Here is a 25,188-nt window from a genome sequence, read left to right as displayed (position 1 = left end):
AGAGACACCTTTCATTTATGATCATGCCGAAGTACTTAATTGTGAAATCATGAAGACATATTTAATCTATTTAGGCATTCTGATTGGTGCGAATCATAGGAAAGCCTCTACGTGGGAGCTTATTGTTCAAAAGTTCGAAAGCAATTTGTCAAGGTGGAAGCAAAGATCACTATCCATTGGTGGAAGGGTGACTTTAATAAATTCCATACTTTCTTCCTTACCTTTATTTTTTCTTTTGTTTTTCAAGATTCCAACTTGTGTTGTAAATGAACTTGTTCATTTACAATGTGAGTTTTTGTGGAGAGGGGAGGAAGGAAGGAGGAAAATAGCTTGGGTAGGTTAGGAAGATTTTGTTTGCCAAAGGATAAAGAAGGTTTGGGTGTAAAAAGTATTAGGTTATTTAAAGTTGCTCTTTTAGGGAAATGAAGATGGAGGGTATATAGTGGTCATAATTGCCTTTGGCAACAAGTGTTATGTTCTAAATATAGCTAAGGTAATTCGTTGCTTGTTAAGAGGATATCTAGGAAGGATTCTTTGTAGGGGCGTGCGAGGAAGAGACACATGACCAATGGTCCGACAAAAATTTATGTTGGAGGGTGGGTGATGGAAGGTAAATCCAATTTTGGAAGCAACCATGGATGGAAAAATTACAAGCTTGAGGATAGGTATGGGAGGGTGTTTATGAACTTGAACCAAAAGGATGAGGTGATAAAGGTGATGAGGTCATGGGTTGATGGTAGTTGGGAGTGAAATTTTCATTGGAGGGGACAATGGTTCCAATGGGAATTACCCATATTCACTAGTTTCATGAACGAATTGGAAGGGGCGAGTTTGGTGGCGGATGGGCAAGATTCATTGGTGTGGAAATTGGCCTTAAGTGGGTGTTACTCAGTTAAAGACACATACTTGTTTCTAATTGGAAATACAAATCCTGTTGATCCCCTTTTCAACAGGTCATTTTGGAAGCTTGTCATCCCCCACAATGTTGCTATCTTTGTGTGGAAACTGTCAAAGGACAGATTACCTATTAGGAAAAATCTGCAATGTAGGAACATCTTGTTGGAAGAACAACACCAACTTTGTCCATTTTGCTCAGGGGAAGAGGAGGATAACAACCATTTAATATTCACATGTCCATTTTCATATCAAATTTGGCAAAACTGTTATAAATGGATTGGGGTTCAGATAACTCAACATAGGAATCCCAAAAGAACATTTCTTTATGCATATAACTGTTTTTGGTTCAAAAGGAATAAAACTATTGTGTGGAGAGTTGTTTGGTGTGCAGTGGCTTGGTCCATTTGGTGTCATAGAAATAAAATTGTCTTTGAAGGGGAATAAATGGATTTTGATGCAATAGTGGAATTAATACGGTTCAAAGCATGGTCATGATTTTTTGCGAAAGTAAAGAACTTTTCCTACTCTTTTTATGATTGGTACGTGAATCTTAGTTATTGTATCTAAACTTTGACTTCTTGATGTTGGCTTGGTAATTGCTACAACTTGCAAGATCAGCATCATATATGTTGTATAACTTGTATGTAATTTCAGGTTAACACTAAGTAGTTGGAGGGTTTGAGTTTGTTGAGATAGTTATTGGATACACGTGATCTATCTTTTAAGAATGAATTATATTGTAGTCTGATGAGGAAAAATATATGAAGTTAAAATTATATATTGATAACATATTGTTGTAATAAGACTTAGGTATCACTGATACCAAGTAATGGTTATATAAAAATCTCTTTTTGGTTGTTTAAAAAAAATACTATTTTTTTATAATTTTAAATTTTATAAAGGAGACTTAAATTTGTTGATAACTTCATATTATTATTATTATTTTAACTGTTTTCTCAAAAAAAAATTATTTTAAATGTTTATAAACTTTGAGGATTTATGAGAAATTGATTTTTTTGTCTTACGAGTGTATCTCAACTTATTAGATTAAAAATTAATTTCACTCAATATGTTAGTGTCATTGACTTAATTTTTTTTTACACACTTAGGGAATTGAACATAATTTTTTATTATTAAATAGATCGTTTCTAATGTGTGAACGCATTAGACCTTATACCTTACACGATTGTATCCATCTCAAGATGAAAAGGAAAAATTATCTTATAAAATGAAAAAAGAATATGAAAGTGAACAAAAATTAAACCTAAACTCTAGATGCTTAACATTACTGCATTAAGAACGAGGACAGGTAAATGGGCCAAAATCTAGTATGAGGACAGGTAAATGTAGCCATGTAGGATCAACCTAATAATAAGAACATTTTAAATAATTTGTATGATATTTTATATTTAAAAATAATTATGCAATGTTCATAAAAAAATCTCACTATAACAAAAAACTGGCGAAAATCTTTTAATTCCAATCCCATTTGTAAGTTTCTCTTAAATTCATTAAATTTCCTAATTATGGAACAAGACAAAACTACTTTCTCCTCAACTTTTAGTTATAGTTAAAAACACAACTTTTTCTTCTCTGCTCTCAATCAGCTTTAGCTTGTTTGTTTGGATAGTTGTCGAGCCACATGGCATGGTGGTGCCAATACCCCTTTCCCCATAAGGGCCAATGAAGCTGCTAACTGATCAAGGCACTAGTTCTCACCTACCAACATGTCCCATTCAAATGAGAGGCCACATTTTCTACTTATGAATGATTGTGGAGTTTGCCCTCCTTTCTTATCTTAATTGAAGAGTGGGGAATAAAAGAGGCAACACTTTCACACTCATCTTTACTTTACCCAAACCCAACCACTTACTTGATAATATGTTGTGGACCCATTTTGTGTGGTGGGGATAATACAGCCACCATGTCTTCATCCCTACCTAACCTAACCACTTTAGTTTGGAAAGCTCCATCAACGAAAACTTCAACCTTAAACAAAATATGTATAACCAATATACATGGAATAATAGGAATTGGAAGCTACAACCAACTGAACCATTAGTTCGTCGCAGTAGTTAAAAAATTCTACCTGATGTTGAATCCCTAAAAAATATTGGTTTATATTTTAAGAGAATCTTTACACGCATCCATAACTTAAGACATTAATTAAAAAATTTAGCGAACACACATAATATTAAATAGTAAATTAAAATATAAGTAAAGTAATAAAACAGCATATTTAAATTCAATTATAAATTTATAAGTTTATAATATTGAGAAATTTACTTTAGTTTAGTAAAAAATACGACAATATTTATAATGGTAGTACTTTTCAAGTTTTTGTTTTTTCTCTTTCAGAAAAAGTTAAAAGCAATATCTTATGAGCCAATCTTTTATAGTTTTTATAGCTTTGATGGGATATCTTCTAAACAAAGTTTGGAACAGTTTCCAAGACAAAAATCTCAAAGAAAAAACTAATTGTTGCCAAAGAAATAGAATTTGAACTTTGAAGTACAACTATAATACAAACAGAAGCTTAATTGGTCCTCTACCTATTCTTTTTTATTAATCCACATTTATAAAATAAAGTTTATTATTTTTGTTTCAAAAAGGCTGGTCAGTGTAATCCCATTCCCATTTTCTTCGCGTTAATGATTGTCAAAATAGCATATAAACTGCTCTATTCCCTCCCTACAAACTCATAATTGCCTTGGCCATACCAACCTACTAACGCCGAGAATGAAAATTTTCCAATCTATGAAATTACAATCCAACCCTTTTTCAACAACGTAACATCATTTCAGTTAGATAGCGTGGATATGAATAATGTATCCGCCTTCGATGCTCTCATCAATATATCAATATATAAAGACATCAACTCTTTATATTTATCATTTATTTTCTATAAAAAAAAATTAATGATTAAGATTAATTATTCCCTGTAAAATAAATGGTGTGAACTAAAAATAACATTTTAAAAGAGTTATTTTTTATTAAAAGTAACATGATCTCTTTTAATATATATTTAATCTTATTTAAAAACAAAGATATAAGATTAATTGAGTAGTTAACCATTAACATTTACGGTTAAAAAAGAATCTTGGTTTAACCACTTATTTTAATCTTTATCATGTATTCAACACACTTGTTAGAAATACAAAATTACTCTATCATACACGAACTTGGATGCTAAAGTCTTTGCAAATATACCTCCTTCAATGCACCAAGCTAATTCACATGGACGGAAACTAGATGGAGATCTTACAACCAAACACTATAGCGATTCCTTCAAAACATTAGGCAATTTATTTGAGTAGGATTACAATTCACAATAAGCGTTAAAACTCTTTTTCTAAATATCAAATGCAACTATATATTTACAATACAAACTAAAAATTACTATCAATTAAGTTGAAACAAGCACAAGTAATAACCAAAGATATAGTAGTGTTAGTGTGTCAACCTAGGTGGAGGCCTCAAAGCGACCACGCAGTGGCGCAAAACTGAAGGGTATTGAGTTGTTTAGTGAGTGGGCGTTTACTTTTTTGTCACGATCCCCGAGGAACTAAATACCGGAAGCCGAAATTCCCGAAACACCCCTCCCTGGTTTGACTTAAACGACATTATGCCGATGCATAGATACACATTGCAGGAAGGGTAACGAATCTGAAGTCGAAATTATAAGTTTCTTTGGATGTTGGGATTGTGGGGGATGGAGTGTGTGGCGGAGATGACGAAGGTGGCGCAGCAGAAGGGGAGTGATCCTCTGCTTTGGGCCGTTCAGATGTATTCCAATTTGAACTCCGCCGGAGAGTCTCTACCCTCCCTCCAACTCGCCGAGTTTTTGGTCTCTTACATTTGCTGGGATAACAATGTCCCTATTCTATGGAAGTTTCTCGAAAAGGCATTGACGCTTCAGATCGTTCCTCCTATGCTTCTCCTCGCTCTCCTTTCTGTCAGGTCCCTTTTTCCTTTCTCAACTCTCTTCTCTTCGTATTTCAATTCTTAAGGCTTCTTCCTTTTCTTACACTTTTTCTATGTTTTCTCTTCATGGACCTCTTTCTTCTTCATCTTGTTTTGTTTACTTTATTCCGTTGCGAAACCAACCTCTTTTCACGTTTGGTCCTATCGCCATAACTTTTTTTTTTTTTTTTTTGCTTTTATGAGCTCTGCAGTGCCTTTTGTTTTTTTTCCAAAGATTTTAACATGGCAAGTCCATAAGTGTTGAGGAATGAGGAGTGAGGTTTTTGTAGTTATTTAGCACTCATTTGTCCTTGCAATATCGGATCGGACTTGGGGTGTTACGAAATAATTATGATTCTGTAAATGGATGTAATTATCAATCTCCTCCGGTTTCTATTAACGCCTTGAAAATCATGGATGGTACAATTTTTTGTCATATGAACGGACTTTTGATTTGTTATACGCTACTTAAAAGTGATGTTTTTCTTCTTCAAGTTAATTCTGCATACAAGGAAAATCTAGCCACTTTTTTTTTCTTCACTTTTTCCATACTATGACTTTCGAGTCATAACCAACTCGCATCTATTTATTTAATGATTTTTGCAGTGTAATTTCTCTTAACAAAAACTACCAGACCTCGCTCCTGCTACATGGGTTTCAGTACACTATTGTCTGTGTCATAGACTCATGTTGTTCCATGCACCCTAAGTACTTCTTAATAGTCTGCCATCTTGTCGGTTTTTGTCTCCCTTTTTTCTCTTTACTGGAGCATTATCTGAATTTTTTTGTGTAGGTCCTCTTCTTTCATGACCAAACTACCTTAAATGGTTTTCCATAATTTTTTCTTTTCTTTTTAGAACCCACTTCAACCTTCTCCCTGATAATCACATCTTAGTCTTATCCATCCAGATATGCCCAGTAATCAATTGCAACATCCTCATTTTTGCAACCTACACCTTTTGCTCATGATTCTGTTCACTGCTCAGCATTTTGATCCAGAGCTTTAGGTTGTTTAATTGTACTACATCATGAACAATAGACCATGATTTTTTATAGTTTTATTTTTTTATTCACTATTACAGTTTGGTGTTGATAAAGACATGTTTTTTCTTCACAATTTGGAACAAAATCTATATGCTTGTGTTCCCTGATGAATTGCTATTGTAATCTGGTTTGCCATGGTATTCTTCCCTGATGTATTGCTGTTTTGGTGTGCTAATGTATCATGTATCTTTATTCTTTTTGGCAGGGTTATTCCATGTAGACATGTCCAACCTGCAGCGTATAGGCTATATTTGGAACTTGTCAAAAGACATGCTTTTGAACTTAAATCTCAGATAAACAGGCCAGATTATCAAAAGTAAGCTTTAATTGATGTAATGTAACACTTCTGCTTCAATAAATTTTTGCTTCATCTTGTTTATACCTTTCAAGTTACGTATGGTTTTAACATCTCTATCACGTTCTTTTCTTTGACAATTTATATGATTTTCTCTAGTACATTAAGGATTGATTACTGAAAACTGTTCTGTAATTGAATATGCTACTACACTGTATCACTATCACATTAGATCCTGAGTTTATGTTGATTAAAATTATCAGCATTTGTACTTCCCTAATTTCTTTATGGTAAAAATGAATGGTTGAGATACATATGAACTGTTAATTTTAATAGTTTATTGTGTTAGTGGTGTGCTTTGGTTGGTCATTTGTTAATTCTGATGCTTATACTTGGACAGGGTCATGAAATCTATAGATGCTGTTCTTCATCTTTCCAACATATTTGGCATGCCACAAAGTGAGCCTGGCATTCTGGTGGTTGAATTTATTTTTTCAATTGTCTGGCAGTTGCTTGATGCATCATTGGATGATGAAGGTTTACTGGAATTTACTCCTGACAAAAAGTCTAGATGGGCTACACTATATCATGACATGGAACTGGATAGGCATGATAATTATAGTGAACAAAGGACTGAACATCATGAGAAATTGCAAAATGCAAATACACTTATGGCTGTTGAGATGATTGGGCAGTTTTTGCAGGATAAAATATCTTCAAGGCTTCTTTACTTGGCTCGCCAAAATTTGTAAGTATATTGCTATGTTTTTATTTGTTCTCCACATTTGCTGTCAACTTTTACTAATAACAATGTCAATCAGAATATATCTGTTCATTCCAAAATTTCCCATAAATTTGGTTTGGCATATCATTTCCTATTTTTTTTATTTCATTTCATTTTTTGGTTTAATAAATGATTTCAAAGTATTCATGAAATTATGTATTCTATAATTATAGTGGGAGTGATTTCATGTGTTTTTTAATGATATGTCAGCCTATCACATCTGATGGGATAAGGCTTGGTTATTGTTGTTGTATTTGCTCAGCATCTTTCTACTGTTTTATCAGGCCTGCACATTGGCTTAGTTTTACTCAGAGGCTGCAGCTGCTGGGTGCAAATTCATTAGCATTGAGAAAATCAAGAACTCTAAGTCCCGAGGCACTTCTGCAATTGACTTCAGATTCTTGTATGGTCTTGTCTCGGGAATGCAAAACAAATTCACAGAAAAAGTTCCAAACAGTTATGTCTTCTGAATATCTTTCTTCTTCTGCCTCACTATGTCATGGTGCAAGTCATTCTGCTCTCTGGATTCCTCTTGATCTGGTGCTAGAGGATTCCATGGATGGCTATCAAGTTAGTGCAACAAGTGCCATTGAAACAATTAGCGGTAAGACTGAGAATAGTTATTGGAATCTGACTGAAATGTAGATATTGTCTTTTCAACTTTAATTTAGGTACCTGTCACATGAAATTTTTTGTGTAGGTTTGATAAAGACCCTGCGAGCAATAAATGGCACCTCTTGGCATGACACATTTTTAGGCCTTTGGTTGGCAACTCTTCGTCTTGTTCAAAGGGTATAACTCTTTCTCTGCAACTCAATCTGTTTTCCTGTGAAGTTGTGGTTTTAAATTTATCTTGTCATCGATTGCTTCTGGTATTCCATTACCTTACACTTTGTAATTAAAGAATTTGCATAAGTGGTTTACTTCTCCAATTTACTTGTTGATTTGTTTATAGGAAAGAGATCCTATTGATGGCCCAATGCCTCATCTTGAAACTCGCTTATGCATGCTCTTGTGTATCATACCTCTTGTTGTTGGCGATCTTATTGAGGAGGAGGAGGAAAGGACACCGGTTGATGAAAAAGACAATGGTCCTACAGGTTTCTGGAAAGAGAAAAAGGTTGCAGGAAAATGTCGTGATGATTTAGTCTCAAGTCTCCAGGTATTGGGTGATTATCAAAGCTTGCTCACTCCACCTCAACCTGTTCTTGCTGCTGCAAATCAAGCTGCTGCAAAAGCAATGCTATTTGTTTCTGGCATCACAATAGGGAGTGCATATTTTGACTGTCTCAACATGACAGAGATGCCAGTTGACTGTTGTAAGTTAGAACAACTTTTCTAAATTTCAGCAGTGCATTATTGAGGATGTTGTTTGCATTTTCTGATTCTCTGTGTGATTTTCTTCCAAATTTGGAGAAGTATATGCCTCATATTTGATATTTCACATGCTGTAATGAAGTGTAACAACCAAAGATGTGTATGATAATGTTTCTGATAGCTGCAAAAGTAATCTGTTATCTAATTTACATAAATCTACACTTTAAAAATTATACTGATTATAAAGCAGCTGGAAAGTATAAAAGTAGAAATGATCTTATTTTGCTAAATATTGTAATAAGCAAAATCATTACATTGTAGAATTATGTAAAATCATGACCCGCTCTCTAAGGGTTGTCCTGTTCCTGTAATCCATCGAATTTTTGGTTTAGCAATTCACTTTTCCTGTAATTGTTGATTCTGTATTTGATATTTGGTGGTTAATTTGGAAAGAACATATATTCTTCACATGGTGCTTCATTCAGAAGCTAAATATTTTTGCAAAGATAAAAATAAAAATTCTTGGTAAAAGTATTTCACATTTAGGAACTTCTTGGCGTCCTACTGATAACAAAATTCAAAGAGCAGTTAATGTGTAACCACATATTGACCTAATTAACCATTTGAGTAGTTACATCTTCCAAAATTGTAATAATTTTACCAAGAATTTCTTGTTTGTAATTTTCTGTATATGTGTGTGTAGAAAACTAAATTAATTAAACTATTTATTCTTCTTCAGCTGGAAACATGCGTCATCTGATAGTTGAGGCTTGTATTGCCCGCAATCTACTGGACACATCCGCATACCTATGGCCAGGTTATGTAAACGGACGTATCAATCAAATACCTCAGTGTATGCCAGCTCAAGTACCTGGCTGGTCATCATTTATGAAGGGAACCCCACTTACTTCAGTGATGGTTAATGCTTTGGTTTCAAGTCCTGCTACAAGGTATGATCTAATTTTGGCTTATTCAGTCAATTGGTTCGCATACATTTGAAAACCTGCAATGTTCTAATTTTTGGCAAAGGTGTTCCAGTATAGTATTTATTGTGCTCCCTCTTTGTAGGCGCATAGCCACAATGCTATGACCTTTACCAAACTATTTTTTTGGAAGTTTTTATATTTTAAACAAAGTCCTAAATAATGCTGGCAGTTGAAAATTATAAGCTTTTTCATGTGGCCAACCTCTACGAATTTGTTTTGGGGATATCTATCATACGGGGTGAAGTGAAGGTTTTGTTTCCAATCTCACTTTTAATGCATCCATCACTGTATGGACAAATTAAAATGCTGAAACATGAGATCATATACTAAATGCAACAATGATTCATCATAAACTGAATTTTATAACATAACAAGGGTGACTAAAAGTGGGTAGAATTTAAATTCGTAAAATTTTATTGCCTGGTCTTCAGTTTTTCTTTTTCTTTCCTGAAGCCAGGTATGTCAGATGCTCTTTTTTGTAAATTTACCAAAAGGTAAAGCAACTGAATTTACGCTCCTGGATTTGATGGAAGCTTAGCAGAACTGGAGAAGATTTTTGAAATTGCAATTGAGGGATCAGAAGATGAAAAGATATCTGCTGCTGCCATTCTTTGCGGGGCATCCCTAATTTGTGGATGGAATATACAGGTAGTGAAGAGTTAGACAGTAGAGCATATAAAAACTATCATTTGTTCAGTTGTGTAAACTGCAGAGCACATCCTTCTTTCTAACCACCTTCCCATCCTAATAGAATTTGGATTTCTGTTTAATGCAGGAACACACTGTACATTTCATTCTTAGGTTGTTATCTCCACCAGTTCCTGCAGAAAACACTGAAGGAAACAACTATTTGATTAATTATGCTCCAATACTGAATGTACTCTTTGTTGGAATTGCATCTGTTGATTGTGTGCAAATATTTTCACTCCATGGCTTGGTAAGTTTAATTCAATCCCTAATTTAAAATGTTATTTTCGCTACTACAACAGAAGAAAACCTTTGCAAACACACCAGAATAATAAAGTTAAAAACTTCTGCAGAAGATAAGATGGCCTAGAGGACTGTCATACACAAACCCTAGTAGGCTAGTACCACTCTCAACCTTTCCACTAATTACTTTAATTTTTTTCAGCTTCCTTCAATTGTCTCCTTTTTTTATTCCCATCTCTGACCCTTGGCGCAACGGTACAATTGTTCCTTAGTGATCGGTTGATCATGGGTTCAAATCTGGAAATAGCCTCTTTGCATAGGCAAGGGGAAGGGCTGCGTACAATGACCCTCCCCTATACCTTTGCGAAGTGAGGAGCCTCTGACACTGGGGTACATTAGGTTTTTTTTCTCTCCCTTCCCTCTCTCCATTCATCCCCAAGTCTTCTCCTCATTCACACCCAAATATTTAGTCCCTTTACTTTAGTCTCATGCCAGAGCTTTGTAATTGGTTACTCCCTAATCTTCTCCTCCAACTGCATCTGGCCTATAACTAAACATCCCAGCATGCTTAGCTCCCATTTTCCTACTATAAACTTGGTTAAAAGGCAGCTATTTAAGAAACATTCAGTAGACAAATTTATTGTGTATGTCTTATATAGATACACGGGCTTGGATTATTATTATTATTATTATTTGAATTAATGCATTTCCCTATTCTCCAACCAGGTTCCACAGCTTGCATGTTCATTGATGCCAATCTGTGAAGTTTTTGGGTCATGTGTACCGAATATCTCATGGACACTAACATCAGGGGAAGAAATATCTGCCCATGCTGTGTTTTCAAATGCATTTATTCTTCTTTTAAAGCTATGGAGATTTAACCGGCCTCCACTTGAATATGGAATTGGAGATGTACCCACAGTTGGTTCTCAATTAACTCCTGAATACTTACTATTAGTACGTAATTCCCACTTAATGTCAGCTGGTAACATCCACAAAGATCGCAACAGGAGGAGACTCTCAGAAATAGCAAGTTTATCATCGCCTAATTCTGTATTTGTTGACTCCTTTCCAAAATTAAAAGTGTGGTATCGGCAGCATCAAGCATGTATAGCTTCAACACTCTCTGGTCTTGTCCATGGAACCCCATTTCATCAGATTGTTGAGGGGCTTCTTAACATGATGTTCAGAAAGATTAATAGAGGAAGCCAGACTACTATTACATCTGGAAGCAGTAGCTCTTCTGGACCTGCAAATGAAGATGCCTCTATAGGTCCAAAGTTGCCTGCTTGGGATATTCTTGAAGCCATTCCCTTTGTGGTTGATGCTGCTCTTACAGCCTGTGCTCATGGAAGACTGTCTCCACGTGAGTTGGCAACAGGTATGTGTGTTTTGATCAGATAAAATCCAATGAAACACACCAAATAGCTAGTAGAACTCTTGATCTCTAAATTACCGAAGAGAATTCAGTTTCAAAATTCTTGTTGATGTATTTTACCTCTAAACATAGAGCAAGAGCAACCAAATTCATGTTCATGTAGAAGTTCCTTGATGTACACCACAATATCATGATACCAAAATGCCTTTCTTTAATATCAGGGCTTAAAGATTTAGCTGATTTTCTTCCTGCATCTCTGGCAACCATAATAAGTTACTTCTCTGCTGAAGTAACTAGAGGAGTTTGGAAACCTGTATTTATGAATGGAACAGATTGGCCTAGCCCCGCTGCGAATCTACTGAATGTTGAGGGACAGATCAGGAAAATTTTGGCTGCGACTGGTGTAGATGTGCCTAGCCTTGCTTCAGGTTTTCCCATTTTTATGACCCTAAATTTTATATACTTTCTAAAATCCTGACTTATAATGCATTTTCAGGAGGGAAAATTACGTTTACAACTCGTGATTCATTACAAATTTTTGTATTAAATTTATCTTTTACACAGCTTGAATGAGTATTCAAACGATTTCCATTTAGGAAATGTCTTCCTCCATCTTCCTATCTCTTTCAACATTATTATCAAGTTGTTATTTAGTATTGTGACCAATGGTCATCATTTTAACAGGAGACAGCTGTCCCGCAACACTTCCATTGCCCTTGGCTGCCTTCACAAGCCTTACCATAACCTACAAAGTTGATAAGGCATCAGAGCGTTTTCTTAATTTGGCTGGCCAAACATTGGAGAGCCTCGCTGCAGGTTGTCCATGGCCTTGCATGCCAATTGTAGCTTCCTTGTGGACCCTAAAGGCAAAACGTTGGAGTGACTTCCTTATCTTCTCAGCATCTAGAACTGTCTTCCTCCACAACAGTGATGCAGCAGTTCAACTTCTAAAGAGCTGCTTCACAGCTACCCTTGGCATGAATAGCTCTCCTATCTCAAGCAGTGGTGGTGTTGGAGCCCTACTTGGACATGGATTTAAGTACCACTTATGTGGAGGGCTTTGCCCTGTTGCTCCAGGAATTCTCTATTTACGTGCGTATGGGTCAATCAGAGATGTTGTTTTCTTGACGGAAGAAATTGTTTCCATCTTGATGCACTCTGTGAGGGAAATTGTATGCAGTGGCCTGCCAAGGGATCGATTGGAAAAGTTGAAAGCAAACAAAGATGGCATAAAATATGGACAGGTTTCCCTCGCTGCTTCAATGACTCGGGTGAAGCTTGCTGCTGCCCTCGGGGCCTCTTTAGTATGGATATCAGGAGGGTTGATGCTGGTTCAATTATTAATAAAAGAAACTTTGCCATCCTGGTTTATATCTGTTCAGAGATTAGACCAAGAAGAAAAGTCTGGTGGAATGGTTGCAATGCTTGGTGGATATGCACTTGCTTACTTTGCAGTTCTTTGTGGTGCTTTTGCTTGGGGGGTTGATTCATCATCATCAGCTTCAAAGCGACGTCCGAAGGTTTTAGGTACCCACATGGAGTTTCTGGCAAGTGCACTTGATGGTAAGATATCACTAGGATGTGATTCAGCTACTTGGCGTGCCTATGTGTCAGGTTTTGTGAGCTTGATGGTAGGTTGCACACCTAACTGGGTGCTGGAAGTTGATGTGCACGTGTTGAAGAGACTGAGCAATGGGTTGAGGCAGTTGAACGAAGAGGAGCTTGCTCTTGCTTTGTTGGGTGTTGGTGGAGTAGGTACAATGGATGCTGCAGCTGAGCTCATCATAGACACTGAAATATAAACATTTTCACTATTCTGAGGGCACCTTTGCCTTTTAGGATGAGTTGTACATTAGTTAATTTTCATGTTTATAAAGTTGTGCAGCATGTTGAATTAACAGTTTTGTTAAAAGTACCACGTATTAGAATGGAAAATTTTGTATCTATAACGTTCATCTAATGTTAGTAACTTGGTATATCCATCCCCAATTCGATGAATGTCCTCTGTTTTATGGTGTGTCAGTACAAGTTATTTCATTCTTATAACTTTTTTTATTATATGTTTTACAATTATTATTTTTTTATCTCTATTACATTACTTATTTTATTTTATATTTCTTTCTTTTCTCTTTCTATGTTTTTTCAAGTTATTGAAACAGGAATAGGAATAAAATTGTGTAATAGGTGGGCAAATGATAAAAAAAATATTCCATAATAATTGTAAAATGTCTATTAAAAAGGGTCATCAATTCCTTTTAGATGGGTCTTATATTAAGAAACAAGAGTATTTCCTTACTTTAAACATTTATCACTTTACATTAAGCTAATACATTGTTAAATATTTTACAAATCTTTGCACGTGATGCAATTTATGGATAAATCATAAAAAAAAACTCCCTAATAAAAACTTAATGGATGATTAAGATTAAGTAACCATCAGTTGGTTAAGGTGCGTGAACTTTTTGTACGTTGTGTGCTTTTTCTTTTCGAAGCATCTCCCCTTGTTTTGATAGACGGAGACAAAAGTATGAGCTGATGAACCTTTCCCAAGGGTAAAATCAAAATACAGTGTAGAGCAAGTATAAGTCGAATATGTACACGAAGATGAATTCATGAAAACATAAAAAATAAAAGGCCATAACATAAAAGAAATAAACAAAGGCTAAAGAAATTTTTTGATATTTAACATGGAAGAGTTAAACTCAGCATGCAGAAAGCAACAATGAGAAATTCTCAGACATGATTTATCGCATCAGCCTTTCAAATAATTAAATAATGTGTAAAAATAATAGAAAAATTCCACATTTGTAACATATAGACCCCACACTCTCTTCAGAATGAAGGCAGAAACAAAATACTAATTTACAATTCATTCAACATTAAACTAAGCAAGAATAGCTTTGTTGTTCCAGCAAGAAGAAGACAATGACATCGGTTTTCAAGCAAACTTGTTCTGTTGTTCACATTCATGATACAACTAACTAAGCACATAAAATAAATTTAAAAAGAAGTTAATTTCACATGACCCATCTCTCATCTCTGAACACCAACAATGATATCAAAACCCCCCAAATAATTTACTCTACTCCAACGTTACTTCACCATCGTGATTTCAAATCGTTTTTTTTTAAAAAAAAAAAAAAAGAAGAAGCAACCGTGTGAAATTATTTATAAATAAACAGTTGCAAAATTAAAAAAAAAAGGAGAATAATCAATCACATGGAGTGTGAGGAGGAGGAAGAAGCTGTTGCTGTCTTGAGATAAATCTGCAGAAAACTCTGGAGACACTTCACTCTCTCCTTGATCGCTTGAACGTCAACCTTAATCGTTTCCAAGGTTCCTTTCAGGGATCGAATCACCACCAACATGTTATCCAACTGAGCCAACTCGTTCACCATCGAACGCGCTTCTTCCTCTTCCTCTTCCTCTCCTTCTTCTTCTTCTTCTTCTTCTTCATTTTCTTCTTCTTCTTCTTCTTCTTCTTCTTCTTCTTCTTCTGGTTCTGCCAAGGCAGGGGCGTAATTGAGCTGCAATTGAAACGCGTTCATGTCCTCCATGGCTTTGGACGCGAGATCCGTGATGTCCGAGAACGATGTGTGCAAATGCTTCTTCACGAATTGGGGATCCAGTACTAGGGATTTCCACCGCTTGCACACGCACCTCAATTGCAAGGGGTTGCTAACCCTAACCCTGGCAAGGATCTCGATCATCAGATCCTCCGGCAGGATTGCGGTCACCGCCGCCGCGGCTTCCTCCATCATGCGCCGGCGCTTCCTCGTCATCACCGCCATGAAGTGCAGGGTTCGATTCTCTCTTTATCGTTTCTGGATCTTGCTTGCTCGGTTTCGCTATTACATCGTTTAGGTGTTTGTATTTTTGTTTCGATTTGTTCAGAACTGCTACTGCACTCTCGTTCGTTTTGGGGCTACTATTTTGATGCTTGCGGACTTCAAATCGTCTCATTCAGTTACCAAATAGCCTAATTATTAAATTAAATTCCTCCTAATCACTTGATTTTCCAGATCTTGAAAATTAATTTTATTCATTATATATTAATATTAATCTTTCAATATGAATGTTTACCATTATATTAAAATGGAAGACCATACTTGAAAACTGGGACTGAGTACCCGGAAAATAGATATGTATACTAAAAAATATATTTTAAGAGATTAAATATAATTTTTTAAAACTTGGAGGGCAAACTAAAACAAAAAATTTAGACAAGGGATTAAAATCATATTTTGCCTAATATAAAAGTTGTTATTATATACGATCGTTTGTGAATGAATAATAATATATCTACGTATATAATGAGTTGCTTCTATTTATCCGACTCTATAGGGAAGGAAATTAGACCGAATGTGTTGGAAAAAAATTTAGGAAAACCTAAAATAAGGGTGAGATTGATTTCAAAACGATAAGATTGTTTTATTTAGCCTTACTTACAAAGCAATGGTGGTGCCTACTGGATAAGGAAGATTGAAGACTTGTTGCTTGCTAAGTGCCTTGAAGCTAAATATTTTTCCACAGGTCCATCCACTGTAGGCAACAAAAGGCCATAACCAAAACTACATTTGGAAGAGCATAATGGAGGTGAAATGGGTACTTGAAGAAGGATATGCTTGGTTTGGCAAATTGGAAATGGAAAATCTATCAAAATATGACAAGATAAGTGGGTACTCCACGTGGGTGGTTTCCCTTGGTTGTTTTAGTAAGAAGGTTTCAAAGGTACTAAGAGTTAAGCAAAATCGACCCAAAAATAAAATAACAAGGTCTACCAACAAAAAATAATATTTATTATTAATATTTATAAAGAAAAGGGATCTTATATGTTGACAAAAAAAGTCATATGTTAGTAAAAGAATCTAACATATTTAAAGTAAAAAATTCTATTTAAAATTTCTTTTAAGTCTCACTTATCATAAAATTGAACTTAAAATTAAGATTCTCTTAGATTTGAAGGATGTATAATCCTTAGTGGATATAATTAAAATGTTTAATGGGTCTATTCCAAGATGGTTTTTCAAGGTGGATTTCTTTGAACTACTATAAATCCTTAAGTACTATATTTATTGTTTTACTTCGGTTGCTTAATTATGGGTTTGCTATGATAATTGAAGTTTTTATATTCGCCTTTTTGGAATCTATCCTTCACGATTTGGGAAAATTGTTTTTACAAAATGTTTTTGAAATTCAAGTCACCCACTCTTAAGTTTTACTGATCATTTAGTTAACAACAAGTTCAAAATTATTGGTAGACAATAGAAAAGAAATGTCTCGGCTAGAATAATCAAACAAAAAATGAAACTTTTTCCCTTGGAGAAATGGCGAACTAGATCCTCAATATATGAATAAAAATGCATTAGTGTCTAAATTAAACAACAATGGTATGTTACATGGTGAAGTTTGGCTATTGGGTAGTCTTAAATAATTACCCAAATTCTACTACATCCACAAAACAAATTGCTTAATGGTATGTTTCTAGCCTTCTTGTTAATGACGAGAGAAAAAAAATAGAACAAGAATTGAATAAAATTGTTTAGATTATTTTTCAAATATTTGGCCTAAAGGACAGACCATATTCAATGGATGAAACATTTTACTAGGAACGGAAGTCATGTCGAGAACAAGGAGTTCTTGTTGTAATGGTTGTAAAGGTTTGTTTTTTCCTACTAGATCACACAAAATCATTTTAAAGTGTTTTTGCTTTCTATTACAATACATTAGCCTAGAGAAATTAAAATAGCTCTCGCACTTGCTATTTGATGACAAAAAAATTGGCTCTTGAAAAAGTTTTTTATAAGGTGAAAAATAAAATTCTCAATTGTAGATTTTTTTTATGTGGATCGTATGTAATTTAGTTTTTTTAAAGGTTAATTACGTTTCTTCATTTTTAAAATTAAATAAATTTTGTTTCATTGCCAATTTTTTTGTGCATAGAATTCTTAAAATAGTATGTAGTATTTAAATATTCAGGAGTTGCGGTAAAAAAAAATCAGGAGTTTCTGTTAATTTAGGATATAAAATAAATTTGAAAATTTAGAAGTAAGAAATTTAGTGAAAATTTGATAAATTTAAAAGATTTTGCAGGACGAATGATTAGGATTTGAAGAGAAAAAAAAGATAGATATATATTAATTTGGGTGATATTTGATATTTTGGTTGGTTGGTTTTGAGTAGAAAAATGCTTAATATAAGTTAATTATTTCCCTTTGTAAAAAAAAATCAATAAAATGAGAATTTGAAACAAAAAATTAGTAAAATCAAATTTACTATTTTAAAAAAAAATAATTAATAAACTAAATTAAAAAATAAAATTACATATAATTCAAATGAAATAATCGAAGAATGCTGTTAAGCCAAAATAAAAATAAATATTCTGAGTAGTATTCAACTGAGTCTGCAATAGACTGAGTTCAATAAAACTATGTTTATTCAACAAATTATGGGTCACAACACCATTTTATTATTGCCTCCATAGTAGCTTTGAGCAGAAGGATAAACATGCCATGCCGGCCCATAAAAGTTGCAATCACCAGCAACAAGCTCTACGTGATATATCGTTAAGCTATAACCATTTATTTTTGCAAAATATTTGTTGCAATTAGATAGAAAATTATTTAAGACCTTGAATATATGCTAACATTTTTACATTCTAGCAACCTGTTAGGTGCTGGGTTTGTGGTTGCTGCTTTCGAGGGTCCAGCACCTCCAGAAGAAGAAGATAAGAAGAAGACAAGCTCATGGTAAGGAGGAAATTCTATTTCTCATATCCTGCTTGTTTATTTACATGGCTATATATAGAGGAATTCACATAACAGATTTGTATCAATTCTTATCCAAAAGGAATATTCTAATAACAGATCTTGTTATGCATGTATGTCTATGAGGGAGTAAACACCCCAAGCAGGATTTGGTGCTGATTCTATTAATCCGGTCTTCCAATTCTGCCTCTTAGACGTCATCATCAAGGTATGCTGGCTTCACCACTCTTCTCTTGGTCTCTTCTTCTCTTTGCACCTTTGCTGCTGGTGCTTCCTCTATTTTCTGGGATTATAAGCTTGCTCGTATCACAACCTTCCTTGTAAATTGTCCTTTCCACATTAGTTGTTAAATAGGTTACCACTTACCAATCATATTCCCCTAGACTTTTTCTATTTTTTTTTTTGTCACAGACAAGTAAATGAGTATTGTCAAATGTCTACGTTAAACATTGAAATGTAATCTTTATCCAGAAGCACTCAGCATTCAGAAACTTGCTATCTGAAATTACTCTTCTCTCAAGTCTCAACAGTCACATTACTGTCCAATTAGATAATGACCAATTTGGACCGATTTCTGTATGCTTTTGTGTCATCCCGATCAACAAAATTGAAATTAACATTTGATTTGGAAGTTCAGATTATTTGATACCATACCATTCGACCAATCCAGGCAATGTAAATTAAAGGGTCTTCACTTCTTCAAGTTTTGTAAATATAAGAATAAGTCTTAGTTTTTTTTATCATTTTATCAAACTCAATTTAAATTAGATTACTAGTGAGAGTACAACTCTAACACAAAAATGTGCACCTTACAAGTTTAATCTTTTGTAGGTGCTGTTAATATACGATCATTATTTTAGAAGAATTATTTCAACTTATTTAAAAATAAATAAAATACTACTTAAATTTTTTTAAAAAAATAAGAGAACAACTTGAATATAATCTAAAACATAAATAACTAAAAATATAGTTTAGCCTTATGAATATAAGTTTTTAATTTATTTATGTGACTCGCTATCTTATTAAAAAAAGTCAAATTATTTATCATATAAAGAAACATGAATTGATAAACAACATTAATTTAAGTACAATTGAATAATAAATAGTTGTAGTCGCAAAATAGTATTTAGTCATATCTCAGTAGTACTGAAATAAAATTAGCTAATTAAAAAAGTAAATTAAATGGGTAAAACTCAATTGACGTAATTAGTATGAGGCGGCCAAGAATGAAGTCAAATCCAATCATGCAATTTTTCTTTAAAAATTAAAACACTCAGCAAAGCGATTCGGTAATCTTATATTACGTCTTTGATAATGGACTATTCACAAAGACAAGAAGAAAAACAAAAGTTAGTCAGCTTCAGCCACGTAGATTAATGTCCGGTCAAAACAGAAAAATCCTTATTTTCTCAGTGAATCAAGGATATTTCTGGTAGATTAGACATATAAAATCATTATTAAATATATTCAAGTGATTGACCTTTATTAATTAATTATATATATATATATATATATATATATATATATATATTTAAAAAACGATGCATGAAATAGGCTAAACAAACATCACTCTATTTCTATACATGATTTCATTTAGATGTTCCTTCTCACTTCTTTAGAAAATAACCATTTTCTAATGCATTACTTCCTAAACAATGCATAAGTATGGGTAATCAGACCACAATCAGCAACAATAAAGTATAAAAAATAATAGTAAAAATCAGACTTGCATTAAATAGATAGTATGAAAGAATTACATTACAAGAGTTTGATCGCTTGACTCCCAACAATGGGGGTTTAGACTCTCATAATCATGAGAGACTTTACACTTTAGAAGTTGATGGGAATAGAAGAAGAAGAGGGATGGATAGAGGAGGAGAAGGGGATAATGGATATAGAAAGTGGGTTTTTCCTATTTGAGATACTTAGGCTATTAGAGAGCTTTGAGTCTCGGTGTGTCTCTCTCCTTTGCTTCCTACTCCTTTTATTATAGGCTTAAGGTAGTTTGAAATTCACGCGACCTCGCGCTAAGTGCGCCCTTCTAGGCTTAGTGGGTATGACAATGATCACGCACTTAGCACGGGATTCGCGCTAAGCTTGTGCTGGCCGCTAAGCGAGTTGATGTGTTGGGTCTGTCTTGTGTGCTAAGTGAGTTACCCCAATCTTCAACTTTTTCTTGAAGGTTTTTTCTTCACGTTTTTGCATCAATTTTCCCTCAAAAGCACATGTAATTTTCTTCCTTTAAATCCTACTAAACAAAAATTAAAATGATATTAAAATCCTCATTATTTCCTTAAAAACAATAGTAAAGTAAAGAAATTTTAATCATGACATAATCAAAATTAACTATCAATTAAATTCAAATTTCACAGTTATCGATATTTATAGAGCAAGCAAAATCAATGACGATAGTTGAAAAGTACTGTATCATTATTATTTGAGTTAGTTTGATCGTAACATGCAAAATTTCAAGCATTTTTAATGTTGTTATTTTTATTTAATTTATGCAATATATATTAATATTACACCATCCTAGAGTTAGTGGAGTACTCATCATAACCTTGATGCAAATTTGGAGATATAGATGAGTTAGCTAGCATCCTCTCTAAGTAAGTAGGTTGGAATTACAAGTTCTGTACACTCATAACTGTTAAATATGAGTTATTTTTTATAATGAAATTAACCTTAAAAATATTTATTTAGCAGTTATTTATGTTTAATGGTTAAAAATTGATGTTTTTTCTATTTATGGCTTGCAGATATGAAAAGAAAATATTAAAAGCAAAAAAGATGTCGAAAATATAAAAAATATGAAGAAGGAAGATTTTGGCATCAGACTCAACCCAAGACACGTTCAGCGCTCAACGCGCGCTTAGAGCGAAAACACGCACTAGCGCTAAGCAAGAAGAAGTGCGCTAAGCGCAAATACAAGCACCCGCGCTAAGCGAGCAACGCAGACTTAACGCAAATACAGGAATTATGCGCTAAGAGAGCAGTGCAGGCTTAGCGCGAGTACGCAGACCCAAGTCTACTCCAGCAACTATAAAAAAGGAGTCAAACCAAGGAAAAAAGACACACTGAGTCTCAGAGCACTCTAATATACTCATAAAGCTTGAGAACTTTTCCTTAGAAAATTCTTTCTTCTCTTCCATTATTTTTTATTCCCTTTTTCCATCCCTTATCCTCCATCAGTTTCTATAACCCTTTTCCAGTGTAAGACCCTTTATGACCATGAGAAACTAAACCATTAGTTAGGGTCTGACAAGCCTAAAAAGCCAAAAGATGTATTGTATTCTTCATATCTATTAATGCAAACAAGTATTTTATTTCCTATTATCCTTTCTTACTTTAATTTCATGTATCATTCATCTTTGCATCATCTTTAGGGGTTAGATGCTCGATAGAGGGTAATCCTTAATAGAAATACAAGGAAGGTCTCACATGCATCAATTTTAGGGATTAGTCGTTCGATAGAGGGTAATTTCTAATAGAACTAAAAAGAAGAGATATCTTAATATAATTATTGCTAGACATAGAGTGATTGCATTATGTTCATGCATCAAAGCAAGCATCTAGAATTAGGACTTCATGCATTTTTTCTATTGAGTCTTTGCAAAGACATTTGAAAGATAGATAGGTAAAATATGTTTGTCATCATGAGACATCAGGGGCAAGTATCCTAATAGATGTAGGAAGGGAAAATTCACCTAATTGATAGAAAAAAATATAAAATAATATATCTTAGACAAATAAGACATGTTAGGTCCTAACATTCTTATCTCATTGAATTCCCTATTATTTCATTTGTCTTCTATTAAAAGTTATTATTTTATATCTTGTTCTTTTACACTCATCTTTTATACCTCAGCTCATCTTCTATTTTTATAAATTAAAAATTATCCAACACAAGTATATAACAAAGTTCATGTGAAAATTGACACTCAAACTTTCGAGTCTTTACTACTTAGAGATTTTAATACACTTGTTAAACGGTTAACATACACTTATGCAAATGTTAGTGTGTGATAACCTTAATACATAGATGAAAGCGAGATGGATGAATAAGAGGAAAGATATGAAATAGCACTTAAAAAGGTTAGCTTGATAAAATAGTTGACTTTTAAACAATAACCACCACAGCACAATCATCAATCACCTCTCAATATCCTTTTCTAGAGATTCAAACACAATAATCGCCGCCTCCGTCTTTGATTCAAGAGACTAGGATACAAGGTCCTCATCAAGGTCTCAAATTAAAGAAAATTGGATTGATGAGATGGCTATATATGTGTTCCAAAAAGCTATTACCTTAGTCATTCAAGGTGTAGAGATGAGATGAGGACGTGCAAACGTGCAAATGTGCAAGTGCAAGTGCATGTGTTTGGTAACAAGGTGTGTTGAACTTGTCATAATTTTTTAAATAATAAATAGTTGCTTTTGTGATAATTTTATCATAATTTTGTGTTTATTATGATTTTTTATTTTCAAACCAAACATTTTATCAGTCTTTTTGTGTGTGTATAAATCACTGAAATTAAAACTTATGAACTGATGCTTATTGTTCAAATTAACCCCACCACTCCTAGTGGTTATTATGCACTAACATTTAGTGTTATTTAGGTTTATTTGAGTTGGTCATTAAATTTTTAATGGGCGTAAAGGTGATATAGAAAAAAGTTGAGTAAAATGAATCACCCATATCAAATAAACATGGTTTGGGTAATAAAGCTGTGCATAATTTTTTAATCTATATGTATTAACTTTAAATATTAATAATCATGAAAAAGAGGTAGTATATAAATTATTTTACTTAATAAATACAACATTTAACACGTTTATGCAATTTACTACTTTTACTTAATTTTTATTTTTGTGTACTACTTTTTGCTTTTTGATCCCTTCATTTATATTATATGCACAGATAACTTTTTTAATGAATATTAAATGGATAAGCACAACACAAGAGCTGCCAAGCGTAGTAGTAGTCTTCCTACTCCTCCTGCCGTTTTGTTATTTAGTCATCTAGAAAGTCAGCTCTACCTCATCCCACTCGTCATCTCATGATTCATATTCAAATGGTCATAATATGAAACAAATTAAACACCCTTATTCCCCAAGGCACCCATCTTGGACTTCAAATCCTTCAAAATTCACTTCTTCCATAGAACCCTCTAGACCTAAAACTAAAAGCCCAAGTAATATAAATTTCCCCCACCCTTCCCTCTCTCAATGCCAACATCACCAAACATCAATTAACTCATTCACACACAATTATTCCCTCCAAATCAATTATGGGCACTCTAGTAGGACACGTAGCTCCAGGCATGGGTTTCATGCTAATAGGGCTATGGCACCTCTTCAACCACATAAAGCTCCATGCCCTAAACCCAACCTCCTACACATCACCACCATGGTTCCCAACCTCCAAACACAAGTACCTGGAGCTCCTCCTCATCATGTTAGGCTCAGCAGCCTCCATCTCCATGGAACTCTTCATCGGCCCCAACCGCCACCAGCCCTTGGACCCTGACCTCACCATCCCCTCCAACCACCTCCACAACTTCGAACACTCTTCCATCTCCCTCGCCTTCCTCCTCTACGCCGCCTTCGCCCTCGTCCTCGACCGCCTCCCCTCCCCCGCCAAACGTGCCCTAACACAACTCCTCGGCTCCATCGCCTTCGCCCAGCAACTCCTCCTCTTCCACCTCCACTCGGCCGACCACCACGGCCCCGAAGGACAGTACCACTTGCTACTTCAGCTCCTTATCTTAATCTCCCTCTCAACTACCCTCTTGGGAATCCCCTTCCCCAAAAGCTTCTTAGTTAGCTTCGTTCGTTCTCTAAGCATTTTCTTTCAGGGTTTATGGCTTGTGCTTATGGGGTACATGCTTTGGACGCCGGGGCTTATCCCTAAAGGCTGCTTCATCAACGAAGAAGAAGGCCACCAAGTTGTTAGATGCTCCGACCATGATTCTCTCCACCGCGCCATATCGCTGGTTAACATTCTCTTCAGCTGGTTCATCATTGGTGTCACCGTTTTTGGTGTTGCTTGTTATTTGGGTTTGGTTAAGTTTTACGGTGAAAAAGTTGACTATGTTGCGTTGAGGGACGAGGAAATTAGTGACGATGTTGAGTCGCAAAAGAGAAGCATACTTGGCAACCCCACGAGTTTTATTCGTGTTGGCAAAAACTTTTTGCCTCTTGACATAGAAAGGTAGAAGAATAACGAACGAAAATTTGAACGGATTAATTGGAATTAATTGTGATTACTGGTTGGTTGGGTTTAAGTGGGTGCGTGTACAGTGGGATTAATGGTAATAGTATATTAGCGTGGTGGGGTCCTTTGTAAATTAATTAATTGAACCAGCAAGAATGAATTTAGCTCATGGAAACTTGTTTGTGTTATACTATTTTTCATAGGAGGATGATCTGTTGAGATTGTGTGTACTTGGATCATAATATATAAAGGATTTTATTTAAGGAATTTAATTTATTTGATTGAGAAAGAATATGTATGAGTTTTATAAAATTTTTATATCGGATTTAATTCTCATACATTAAAAAAAAAAGAGTATATGTAAAAACTATTTTTGCAGTGGTGTATTATGTAAAAAAATTCCTTCATACTCATACATTCAATTCAATTTGGGTTAATTATCACTTGTATCTATTACTTCTGTTGGCTTTTGCAACCTGCCAGGGGAGGAAACCGGGGGGCGTTGGTTCTAGTACTATAGTTTATCACGTAATTGATTTATAACTTGTTTGCATTTTAAATGATACATATTGACAGATATTAATAATGATTGATCTTGAGGCCCATAAAT

The 25,188-nt window shown here is 34.4% G+C and overlaps 3 protein-coding genes and 1 long non-coding RNA gene across 5 annotated transcripts; 3 read left to right on the top strand and 1 right to left on the bottom strand.

Annotated features, from left to right (window-relative positions):
* Nucleotides 1-4,351: 4,351 nt before the first annotated feature.
* LOC100812937 (mediator of RNA polymerase II transcription subunit 33A) lies at nt 4,352-13,592 on the top strand. 2 transcript variants are annotated; one of them, XM_006594375.4, is made up of 12 exons: nt 4,352-4,857; nt 6,110-6,220; nt 6,600-6,947; nt 7,268-7,587; nt 7,684-7,775; nt 7,939-8,302; nt 9,040-9,250; nt 9,820-9,934; nt 10,062-10,223; nt 10,943-11,597; nt 11,816-12,022; nt 12,279-13,592. In XM_006594375.4, exons 1-12 carry the CDS (start codon nt 4,592-4,594, stop codon nt 13,394-13,396), a joined length of 3,969 nt encoding a protein of 1,322 aa, XP_006594438.1. In that variant the 5' UTR covers nt 4,352-4,591; the 3' UTR covers nt 13,397-13,592. The 2 variants fall into 2 exon arrangements, with proteins under 2 accessions (XP_006594438.1, XP_006594439.1); XM_006594376.4 differs by lacking the exon at nt 4,352-4,857 and adding an exon at nt 5,477-5,867.
* Nucleotides 13,593-14,449: 857 nt separating this feature from the next.
* Nucleotides 14,450-16,235, bottom strand: LOC100812401 (rho GTPase-activating protein 5). Its single transcript, XM_014765729.3, has one exon. The coding sequence runs from the start codon at nt 15,383-15,385 to the stop codon at nt 14,810-14,812; it is 576 nt and encodes a 191-aa protein (XP_014621215.1). The 5' UTR covers nt 15,386-16,235; the 3' UTR covers nt 14,450-14,809.
* Nucleotides 16,236-17,762: 1,527 nt separating this feature from the next.
* Nucleotides 17,763-21,674, top strand: LOC121173320 (uncharacterized). The gene is made up of 3 exons (XR_005887934.1): nt 17,763-18,159; nt 18,257-18,569; nt 21,121-21,674. It is a non-coding gene; the product is annotated as an uncharacterized lncRNA (long non-coding RNA).
* Nucleotides 21,675-23,410: 1,736 nt separating this feature from the next.
* Nucleotides 23,411-24,850, top strand: LOC100811854 (transmembrane protein 45A). The gene has a single exon (XM_003542844.5). It carries the CDS (start codon nt 23,653-23,655, stop codon nt 24,577-24,579), a length of 927 nt encoding a protein of 308 aa, XP_003542892.1. The 5' UTR covers nt 23,411-23,652; the 3' UTR covers nt 24,580-24,850.
* Nucleotides 24,851-25,188: the final 338 nt, after the last annotated feature.

The sequence above is a fragment of the Glycine max genome, chromosome 13 (genome assembly GCF_000004515.6).
Source record: "Glycine max cultivar Williams 82 chromosome 13, Glycine_max_v4.0, whole genome shotgun sequence".
NCBI lineage: Eukaryota > Viridiplantae > Streptophyta > Magnoliopsida > Fabales > Fabaceae > Glycine > Glycine max.
Note: the sequence above shows the minus strand (reverse complement) of the source record. Positions and strands in the feature narration are given on the sequence as shown.